The 11,733-nt window shown below is 37.6% G+C and overlaps 2 protein-coding genes across 4 annotated transcripts in view; both read left to right on the top strand.

The window, feature by feature from the left end:
• On the top strand, window positions 1-2,702 carry LOC145672491 (uncharacterized). The gene is made up of 2 exons (XM_081741653.1): window positions 1-595; window positions 2,677-2,702. Exons 1-2 carry the CDS (start codon window positions 1-3, stop codon window positions 2,700-2,702), a joined length of 621 nt encoding a protein of 206 aa, XP_081597779.1.
• A 3,689-nt stretch (window positions 2,703-6,391) lies between these two features.
• LOC145673127 (peptidylprolyl isomerase domain and WD repeat-containing protein 1) overlaps window positions 6,392-11,733 on the top strand; it is a 58,877-nt gene continuing 53,535 nt past the window's right edge. Inside the window, exon 1 of one of the 3 annotated variants that reach the window (XM_081742514.1) lies at window positions 6,392-6,507. Coding sequence is in view for 1 of the 3 variants with exons in the window: in XM_081742512.1 (XP_081598638.1) it covers window positions 6,610-6,712 (103 nt within the window). In the remaining 2 variants the exon portion in view is untranslated. Of the gene's footprint in view, window positions 6,713-11,733 lie in introns of all 3 variants that reach the window. The other 2 variants (XM_081742512.1, XM_081742515.1) reach the window with 2 other exon arrangements.

The raw sequence follows: 11,733 nt of genomic DNA, 5'->3' as shown, positions 1-11,733 counted from the left end.
ATGCCTCATATTGGTAAAGTTTCTTCTATTCAGAGAGATCTTCGAAGGCATAAGAGAGTCACACTTCCAAAAGAACCAGCCACAATACACGATCTGGGTTTAGAAGGTGATTGGACAACAACTGGAGGAATTAATTCCATGCCTTTCCTTGTCCACGATAGCGGGCCTGCTGCTACAAAAAGAGTAGTGATTTTCGCTACTGAAGAATGTTTGAGGCTTCTCGCGTCACCGGACACATGGTTTATGGATGGAAACTTCGCAATGGCTCATGCAATATTTCGCCAGTTGTACATAATCCGGGTTCCATTGGGCGAGACAGTTGTAACGTGTGTGTATGGATTTCTGTCGAACCAGACACACGAGACCTACAATGAATTTCTATCAGCTATTGTTGATAAGTGTGATTCTCTGGATATAATAGTTGACCCTCTGACTATTGTGATGGACTTCGAAATGGCGATGATGAACGCCGTCAAACATGTTTTCGGACCAAGTGTAAATGTGAAGGGCTGTTTCTACCATTTATCGCAGTCTGTGTGGAGGAAAAGTCAGGAATTAGGCTTAGCAATGTCCTACCGGGAAGAAGAACCAGTGCGTATGTATAGTGGAATGATATCGTGCTTATCATTTCTACCGGAGAACGAAGTTGAAAGTGGCCTGAAATATACAGATGGTGATCAGAAAAATGGAAACACCTGTAGTTGGCAACACGTCAGATGTATGGGTTGGCAGTGGTGTCGTGGCGCCCGCAGCGCCGGACCGCTGGTAGTGGTGTGTTAGGTCGGTCTCCATAGTAGGTCAGGCGCAGTGGAACAGCAGTGTCCAGTGGCTGCAGCAGACGGAGGTAGTGTAAAATGGGAGACCTCTCAGATTTTCAAAGAGGGCAAATTGTTGGTGCGCGGTTTTGTGGAGTGAGTGTGACGGCAGTGGCTACTGTGTTAGATGTGTCGCGTGGGACAGTGTCGAAGGTGACGGCCTTCACAACACACGGCAAAACCACATCGGGGAAGCGGAACAGTGGGCGGAAGAAAATCATGAGTGACAGGTCACGCCGGGTATTAAACCGCATTGTCACGCAGAACCGTCGTGCCACTACGGAGCAAGTGACGGAGGAACTCAATCAGCATCTCCCCCACCCTGTTTCGACAATCACAATCCGCCGCGAATTACATGACATGAACTTACGGGGTCGTGTTGCAAGGGGGCAAACCACTCATCAGAGACCATAACGCTTTCGCATGCCGCAAATGGTGCCGCGATCATGCAACTTGGACCGTTGAGCACTGTAAACGTATGATATGGTCGGATGAGTCATCCTTCACTCTATTCCCAACCACGGGCCGTGTTTATGTGTGGAGAACGCCCAAAGAAGCTTATGATCTGCAGTGTCTCCGCGCAACTGTGAAACATGGCGGCGGCTCGGTGATGCTGTGGGCCGCCATATCATGGTTTTCATTGGGTCCTGTGGTAACACTTAGCAGACGAATCACTGCCAACGATTATGTCGCAATTTTAGGAGACTACTTGTATCCTATGGTCCGGATGTTGTTCCCGGACAATGACGCCATCTTCCAGGATGACAATGCACCCATTCATACAGCTGGCATTGTTGCAGCGTGGTTTGAGGAACATCGGGATGAAGTTCAACACCTCCCCTGGCCCGCCCAATCCCCAGATCTCAACATAATTGAATATCTGTGGTCCGTCTTGGAAACACGACTCCGGCGACGATTTCCACCTCCATCCTCTCTCACAGAACTGGCCGATGCCCTGCACGAGGAATGGTGTAAAATTTCACTAGCTACCATTCACGACCTCTATACCTCCATCCCACGTCGCATCAAGGCTGTTCTGAAGGCGAAAGGTGGCCCGACACCATATTAATCTGGTAAGTTACAATTCCCTTCAGGTGTTTCCATTTTTCTGATCACCATCTGTATAATGGACAGTGCACCACCAGAGTTAGCAGAATTGGTAGATTATTTTGTTAAACTTATGTGAGGGGAACTTTTCGTCGAAATCAGCAGCCGAATGATAATAGCTTTCACTTCTGTGAAGCATGGAAAAACGGCTTTCAGTGATTGATTGGACATAAGCATCCATCCATGTGGAGTGCAATCCAAGGTATCAGGAAGGATCAAGTTCTGGCAGCCACAGTGATAGAGCAGGCAAAATTTGGCGAACTACCAAAGAAAAGGGTAAAAAAAGTCAACAGTTCATTTTCAAAGAAGAATTCAGAATTTGTGCACTAGACTAATTGGCAATAAACTAAGTGTAAGTGATTTTCTGAAAAGTGCATCACGTTGTATACATTTAGATTGAAGCGTACTTGGTATGTGATTGACGTACATTAAGTTGTAAAACTATGTATTTTCATTTTATTTACATTATACATGTAATAATCATATAAAAACATTTTTTGTAGTGTTGTATGACTTTTTTTTTAAATAATGTAATAACGTATGTGAATTTAATAATGCAATATCTAGAAAATCGAAATATGAAAATGTATATGTTATTAATTATTTCGGCAAGTGTAACTCATGTAAATACTTTGAAGGTAATGAAGTAAATTTGTTTTTATCTAAATTATATTAGATTTTCATTCTCATGAGATAGCATATAGAAGCCTTTTTTGTAGTGTTGTATGATTTCTTTTATAAAAATTTAATTCAGATGTACCTATCAACATCAAAATATGAATATGGTAATGTTAGAATGCTGAGTTTTTTTTTTTTTTTTTGCCCGTTGCCTCCCACCGGAATAAATTGAAGAATTACAGATAAAACTTTAGAATGCATGACAATTGAAGAAAGAAACAAACTTACAATTTAATTAGGGTGTTCACAGGCACTAGTCACATGATACTGTTCTTTGGATTTTGTCCGCCTTGCCAGAATTTAGCTTGGATTTTGTCCGCGCCCCCTCGTGTGCGCCCCTTTTACGCTCCTGCCCTGCCACTGTTAAATAGCATTCTCCATTTTTTTGCACTTTCGTATATGCGTTACCGGTATATGTCTGAATGCGCATATGCGTCTTACACGAAAGTCCTCGTAAAATTAATCTGCACGCATGAAAGCAGAAGCTTAAAGAAACTTCTGAAATATTACATGTGAATTTCGTGATAAAATAATTGCATATATTATAATAGGATAACATGTAATTATTTCCAGAGTGAGTCAGATTGCGGGCATATTATCAATCTATATGCAATTATTTGTTATTATCTCAAATTAATAACAAATACAAAACGTCTTATTAAAGGAAGAAGAGATAGATATATATTAAAATGCTACAACAGCACTTATAAACTTTTTTTTTTGCCAGCTAGCCGTCGCTAGCTACTACCCGAAGAGAGTACCACCTTCTGTAGGGGAAGAGGTGTTTAATATATTGTGCTGTTCACGAAGCAGTGGTTGGGATATGGCAGGGGCGGATCCAGGACCGACTTCTGGGGGGGGGCGATGGGTTGTCATACTGCTACTTTTAAGGGCTCCAAACTTTGGGATGGGTTTTATTTATATATATAAAATAAGAAAGTTTCCTCTTCTGGGGGGGGCGATCGCCCCGATCGCCCCCCCTGTATCCGCCTCTGGGATATGGGTTGATACATAAATTTTATTGTTCAAATTGTGATGGTCATTATGGCCTTTAACAATAGTCATGAGGTAAGGTCAATACATAAGCTTCAGTGAAGGAAAAGCATAACTGTAAAATGATATGAGATGAGAAGATGAAATGAAGTGCGAAACTCTCTACAACACATAGGTTCTGTTACTTGAACGAATGCAGGTTATCTTCTCGCCTAGGGGCTATAAACGCCTGAGCTCAACCTATAACTTTGGCTATCAAATCTTTCATTTACAGTTATATGTAATTTCACGTTTAGCAGAGACAGGCATTTAAAGTATGTGTATTTCAAATAAATTAGTTAAATACATCTTTTTCATAAAGTTTATGTTTTACAATTATTGTTCAAAGCATTTGTATTTTAATAAGACTTCACCAAAATCAATGCAAATGAAATGTGCTGTCATCTTTGGAGTTCTTTTAAACTATACGCTTGTGGAAGTTTATATGTTTGTGGCCAATCCTTTCGACAATGAGATCACGGAAACTACAGGCTCTAGAAAGATGTCGTTTTCACTGATCGATTACAAATTTTGTGTATATTGTCCAATTCTAATTGAATATTTAAAAAAATAACATAGCCATAATTTCTTCATTACATTTTTACGGGAACACTGGGAGTGTTGAAATTTTAAAAAAAACCTAAAGCATCATATTCTATATATTATGCATTCCAACACCACATAGTTGTACATTGGGTTGTACATATCTCAGGCATTTGTTTCATAGCCAAATAATAATGAAAAAGGAAGGATAACCATTTCCCCAGTCTAAGATGAATCTTTATTTTTGGAGCATTTTGCCGAATGAACACCATATATAACTGATATTATAATTAATTGTGTATGTAATGTATTTGCTTATTACATACTGCATGCAAGAAGAAAGAATACACTTATCATCCATGAATTAGAAATTTCAACCATAAGTAGGCTCAAATCTTGCAAACGGTCCGATATATTGATAAGATAATCGAAAAAATCTCCCTTTTATAGTATCCTTTACGATTTTTACCACGACTTCTTTAACTCTTGTCTGTAGAGGGACATGTACAGATGTGAAGAATGGCAAAAAGATTCATGCCCATATGCGAATGATGCGCTGTGTAGAGAGCGCAGGTTCAGCCAGTTTATATACATATCGGCTGTCCAAAATCGCGAAAAACCCAAATTTCAAGAGTCCCTATTTTGAATTCGAGAGACTATGGATGGTGGTCCTTATCAGTCACGCATACACAATCCAAAAATGAATATTTCATTAATCTTCAATGAATGTACAGAGTATTCCGTGCAGGGTGAAATTGTCAAACATGCCATCAACCGAATTTTGAGATATGCTCTGACTTTATAATTGGTCCAAAGTAGGCAAACGATAAGCCTTGACTGCAGTGAACAGGGAATCCTTTGTTGCAATGTTGGAAGTGTTAAGAATCATCGGTAAGAAGGTCTCTTGTACTCTGGAAAACGCATGCTGCGATGTTTTCTTTCACGCTTATAAGTGAAGAAAACGTGAAATATACCGTGATGAAATACATATCATCACACGTTATTCCGAACACACACACACACACACACACAAACATGGAGCTGCCGGTTCTTAACACTTCCTCCTTCCCTCCGAAGCAGTGGGTGTCCATTGTTGTCAAGGTTTACCTCCTGCCTCCTTGAAACCAGGGTATATCTGAAAACTATTGAGAGCATATCTAAGAATTACACCCTGTAGAGAATACCGTCTACATCTATTGACAATTGATGAAATATGCACTTTTGGATTGTGCATGCGTAGCTTCCTTTACGCTAATAAGAACCACCATCCACAGTTTCATGAATTCGAAATAGAGCCTATTGAAATTTAGCTTTTTCGCGATTTTGGTCAGCCCTAGCTCTGAAACTATGCACTTTTCACCGTAGGTCCATATAAACTTTTTCTCTTATTTTGATGTGAGGAATCACTTCTTACAGTTTGTCGGTATAGTTCATTAACACCCTATATATATATATATATATATATATATATATATATATATATATATATATATATATATATATATATATATATATATATATAGATAGATAGATAGATAGATAGATAGATAGATAGATATGAGGGACTCTTTTTTTCTTAATCTGAACCCGATATTCTTGTATATTGTATTCTCAAATTAATATTTTTACATATCATTGCCTCAAAATTTAACAATATAGTTATGGGCATGCAAGCACTATAACTACATAAATTGTTTGTATTATTAGCAAAAATACTAATAATATTTCCCGGTGTGAGTATTGGCTTTTGTTTATTATTGTAATACACAATTTGAATATCAGAAAAGAGTAATAAAAAAAATATGTATTCAACAACTGCCGCTCTGTCTCACTACGCCATCATAGTTGTTTTGTATTTTTCCTGCAATCAACTGAGTCCTGATTGGCTATTCAATGCTTTTAAGTTGGATTGTTTAGGACAGGACCGGGACGAAATCTCTTGAACGAAGTTATTGAATTCAAGACAAAAATTACATCAGTACTGACGTCTTTTCATCATTGTCCAAGCTTTATTTGACCGTGTATAACTGTCGTAAGACAGGATAGAAAAGAAAGAAAAAATCAATCACTCCGATATTTAAAAACGTAGGAAATCACTTCCTTCAATTAACTTCAATTTAATACAATTGTGAAAATTAAAAAAAAAAAAGAAAAAGAAAGAAAGTTTGAAGAGAAGTGATTGTGAAAAAGGACAACGAATGAAACGGAGCGAAGGCAACAAGGATCTTGGAAGGCAATGTAGATTTGAACAAGAAGTGATTTTAGTGACACCTATTTAGTGTTTATCGTAGGTAGTGAGAAACAAACGAAGCAAGTGCTGCGTGAGTTACAGGTTGATATTAATGTATTATGCTATTATGTGTATGTTCACTTGAAGATCCGTGGAATTTATTAATTACAGTGTTAAATAGGAAGGTTAAAATAAATAGTAATAATGGAAGCTAGCAAACGTACACATCATGATGAAGAAGAACAATCTGATGATGACTGGGTTGGACCAACATTATCAGAAGCTACTAAACCGAAGAAACAAAAAGGTTACATGTTTGTTTACATTTTCAGCGTTGTAGTAAATGCAATTTTCGGTCTTCATAAAATTTAAAAGATAGTTACAAATACTTCTGTATATTAATCCATTGAGGCTGTTAAACCTGAGTGGATGAAGGCAAGCGAATAGCATAAGGCGCAGGGTCAAGCGCTTTTTGACAACATCTTTGATGGTACTGCTGAAGAATAGTCCCTCATTAAAATTGTAATTGTACGGTAAAATGACTGAATGTACATGAAACAGAACTGCCTATGATAAAATTACCACTATCGGAACATTTCTGCACAAGTAGGAAACCAGTATTTTATATGAAATTAAATTAAATCTTTGTTTTACGTCCCACGATTATGCCGGTTAGGCTAAAGGAGACGGTGATGATGAGAGATGAGAGAAATGGTGGAATGAAGAAAGTGGAAGGAAACGGGAGAACCACGAGAAAACCCACGAGCACGGTGTTTCTCCACAAAGTCCACACGGCGCGAGCTAGGATCGAACCAGGGACCCAACGCTCTACCACTGAGCCACCGCGCCTTCACCAGTATTTTATGTTTACAAGTGTAATTTTACTTCTGTTAAACCATTACAACGGTTAAAATGAGTATGTTAAAGAAAACTGAAACATTCTAATTTCCACCGGCGGAAAATTTCTGCACGGTATAGAAAATCTGTATTCATATATATTGATTTATTAGTGTGAGACCATTACAAATACCCTGATCAGGTGAACTTTACAATGCCTGTTCCAGTTTGTATCCTTACGCACACACAAGAAATAACACACTATTAATTTGGCCTGCTTAGCAGAAGTGGATTTTGGTTATTTCTATTAATATTAGATGAGTTCAGGTTAGGTTAGGTTATAAATTATTTGGTTACGTTATGTTACGTCTAAGTACTTGGATCATCCATTTCTCTGTAAATTTTGTTTTTACGTGCTTCTGGATCCCTTCTGCTAAACATACTCCATTAATTTTACAAAATGAGTCCAAACTTCCGCATTGGGCTAACCCGACTCTACTTGTCGATGTACAGGTGGAGCGTGTATTGTATAGTTTACTCCACTGACCTATGTAATTTTATGCGATATCAAATGTTTTGCACAATCCTTTCTGCACATACATTCAGTCGCTGATGCACCTACTCCCTACGGATGCATCCCCCGCGCAGGCTGCGCTCCTGTCGTGGCTCGGTTAGATCGCATTCTCGCTTTTAATGACCACTTACGTTCATGTGCGTTTTTTTGCACAATCTTTTAACGCGTCAAGATACGTAAGGTAATGCACATCAGTTCGTGCTCATTTTGTCAATCTGCGCAATTATTTGGGCATGCTCCAAGGTAATAACAGTGGGCTATTCTCCACCTGCACTCCTTTGGTAAACTTAGAGTGTAGAGTTCTTCGTCTATGGCAGTTTACATATTAATTGTATATATGTTACTCGTATAATTGGCTTTAAAAAAATGTCTGAGTTTAAAAGAAGTATGCAAACATTATATGACAAGCACTTGTCACTTTCGCCCAAATTGAGAGTAGATAGTTAAATTATAAATAATTTTTCTTTCACTTTTCTGCCTTTGATTTTCCAAGATATTCTGCTTTGCTATTTTCTTGGTGCATGCGCAGATGCGTACAGATCGATAACAAGCGGGCAAACTATTGCCATGAAAACGGTTAATTATATATATATAATATATATATATAAAACACGCAACAGCGTGTGCTACGGTACAGTGAGGTAAGTTAGGTTAAATTTGTGGAGTTCGTACTAAAGTTAGTTAAGCAGGTTTTGTTAAGTTAGTGATTGTATGTTGTGTTTATAAGTACCTTAATTTGACTTTCGCAGTGATACGAAGTCTTGTAGGTTGTAGCACTTGTAATGTTTTGATAATAATAACACCATACTTGTAAAAATAAAATATAGCTTCTCTTCACTGTGCAGAATTACACGGCCGGCAGAAAGTAATATTTAACAAAGTCCTCTTTCATATGTTCTCAGACATTATAATAGTTTTATTGGACTTGTTATAGTTTGACTAGTGACTAAAATACAGCTGTGCTACCCTGTGCAGAAGTACTCCGCCGGCGGAAGTTACCTAATGCAATCCTCTGCCATATGCAGTTTCCTATTTTAATCGTAAAGTAACCATTCTTATAACGACTTATTCACAATATGCATCGTTATTTTAGGATTAGAACCCAAATGGTAATGAAGGACTGTGTCAGGAAGAGCAAACTAGATTTAGTCCTCGGAGGGGGCATGGTGGCTCAGTGGATCCCAGCTCGCGCCGTGTGGACTTTGTGGTGGACAAACATCGTGCTTGTGGGTTTTCTCGGGGTTCTCCCGTTTCCTCCCACTTTCTTTATTCCACCATTTCACTCATCATCACCGTCTCCTTTCGCCTAACCGGCATACCGTGGGACGTAAAACTTAGGAATTTCATTTCATTTTTTTTTAAGTCCTCGGAGCAAATTTAATATGGAATATTTAACAGCGAAAACTACAATAACAAGGAGAAAGGGAGTAGGATGTTTGTGGCCAATCCTTTCGACAATGAGATCTCGGAAACCACAGGCTCTACAAAGATGACGTTTTCACTGATCGATTGCAAATTTTGTGTAGATTGTCCAGTTCTACTTGAATATTTATTTAAAAAAAAAAAAAAAAAAAAAAAAAAAAAAAAAACATGGCCATTGTTTCTTTATTACATTTTTATGGGTACACTGGAAGTGTTGAAATTTAAAAAGAAAAGAACTATACTAAAATTCACCTTTAGTTCGGAACAAAGCGGAAGTGAGAGGAAGCGAAGTGCAGCGTTGCCGCTGCTTAACGCGAGGGAATGTTGTCGTCTGCTTCAGATCAAGGAGTTCCAATGTCGAGCACTGAACAGGCAGGAAAGAAAGAAGGAAGAGAAGAAAATAGTTTCATTGTTTTGTTTTCAGATACTAAATTTAAAAAAAATATATAAGGTCAAATAATATTAATTACGTTGACACTGTAACATTAGTTTCGTAGTAAGTTATCTAACGTGAACTATGAATTTCATAATTTAATTGCATACTGTGAGAAAGTAAAGCAAACTCATGGAAATGAAATGAGAGAAATAAATTCGTCGAAAAACTTACCATGTAAGGTCAATCTTGTAGAATACTAACTCTGAGATCCTCTTCGTCTTCAATTCCTTCGTCCACTGCATTATCAATTGTTCCCTCCCAAATGCCACAATAACCCTCCTCTTCAGAAGTAGTAGACGTGTCACTCTCGAGATTTATTAATATCTTGTGTATTATTTTGATAAGACCGTCTGCTTCCCACATTTCCTTTTCAACATTTTTTACGCAATCAACAACGATTTGCGGCCACGTTTTATAAATTTAAACCCCATATCAATCATGACTCTTCGAAGAGTAGGAATAGAAAACTTCGATAGGTCACTATGTTCATTTATAACGCGCTGAATTTTCGCTAAAGTTGGGAGTTCGTTTTTTCTATACATGTTATGAATTTTGTGCCGTATTACTGCTTGTGTAAAGGTATCATATTTCTGTAGCCGAGTCACTTTCCTATCATTCCGTCTCTTCTTCCTAGGAGTGGACACTTGACCATTATTACTCAAAAATTCCCGCTTCACGTTCATAATAGTGGAGGGAGAAATGAGAGTTGCTTCAGATGTTTTTCTCAAAGTCTCTCTAACAGTTTCCATGTCCCCTTTTCCCCGTGATTACGAAAGTATGTATACACATTTAACAACATTATTTTCTCTCCTTAGTGAGAAGTTTGCCTTGTTTCTGCTGCTATTTGTAGCACTGAGGAGAATTTGAAGCCATTGCGATTTATTCGTAAATTGAAAATCAAGAAAACAACTAAACACAACAAAACTACAAAACAAAATGTTAAACACTACCGCAAACTAATATTAAAACAATATAGAGAAAACACTTGGCACGCCACCGCTCGATAACTACAAAGACACCAAAATGTCAAAGTGACAACCCGTGGCAACGTCTCCGGTCATTGTTGTCGGATTTCCGCAAAGACTGTGTGAATGCATTAAGGTTAATGTTCAAAAGCCATATATCACACACAGCAACACGGGAAATCTGACAACACTGACACCCACCCCTACCAAGGCCTACCCCTCTGTCAATGAACGGTTGCCAGTGCATGATCATCCTTCTTAGAATTCGGCTAAAAGGGTATTCTGGGATTCATCAGAGATTGCCTTACTAGGACAGTGGGGTATTTACGGTTTTGTTTCAGGGGGCTTTGCTAACTTTATTTCTTGAAATGTGAAAATTGTAAACCTCATATTCATGCACTAATATCTTTCGAGAACTTGTACTTAGCGTTGTCTAGTACTGGGTGCTTTCTCTTTCGTTTGTGAAATATATACCAGAAAAAATACATAATTATGTATTTGTATGTTATTTAAGAGCTAAAACACTAAACATTTCTTTTTTATTTCACATATTTCTGAAAATGAAATGCAAATGTTGAAGAAAGCCCTGCTCCTCTGATCCTCCACGACATTGTTTTTCAACTTTATAAATATCTTAATCACCGCTTTTTTTTTTTTTTTTTTTTTTTTAAAGTAGATTATGCGAACGCCCTTGCCCGTCCCATCAATGTTAAAAACATATCTGCATCCATAGTACCATATAAAATCAATTTACAGCGGAAACGTTCCCATATTATTTACTATACATTTGTCAGAAGTATTTGTGCCGTACGATCTTAATTGCCCAGCAACCAATGCTAGAGAAGCTCTATATAATAATAATAATAATAATAATAATAATAATAATAATAATAATATTCATAAGATTGAAACTTTTTTTTTTTTTTTTTTTTTTTTGTCAGTTGCAGTTCACATTTCAGGTTGATATATTTGGGAAAAAGGAAACTTTTCTTGATCTGCTATCTCAGGGCTAAGGAATTCAGTTATAATTCAAACCGATTCCATTTAAATGAAATGAAATCTTTGAGTTTTACGTTCCACAATTATGTCGGTTA

This window comes from Thermobia domestica, chromosome 16 (assembly GCF_964235325.1).
Source record: "Thermobia domestica chromosome 16, izTheDome1.hap1.1, whole genome shotgun sequence".
Classification (NCBI taxonomy): domain Eukaryota; kingdom Metazoa; phylum Arthropoda; class Insecta; order Zygentoma; family Lepismatidae; genus Thermobia; species Thermobia domestica.
The sequence above is the reverse complement of the archived record's forward strand: the minus strand, read 5'-3'. Positions and strand labels throughout refer to the sequence as shown.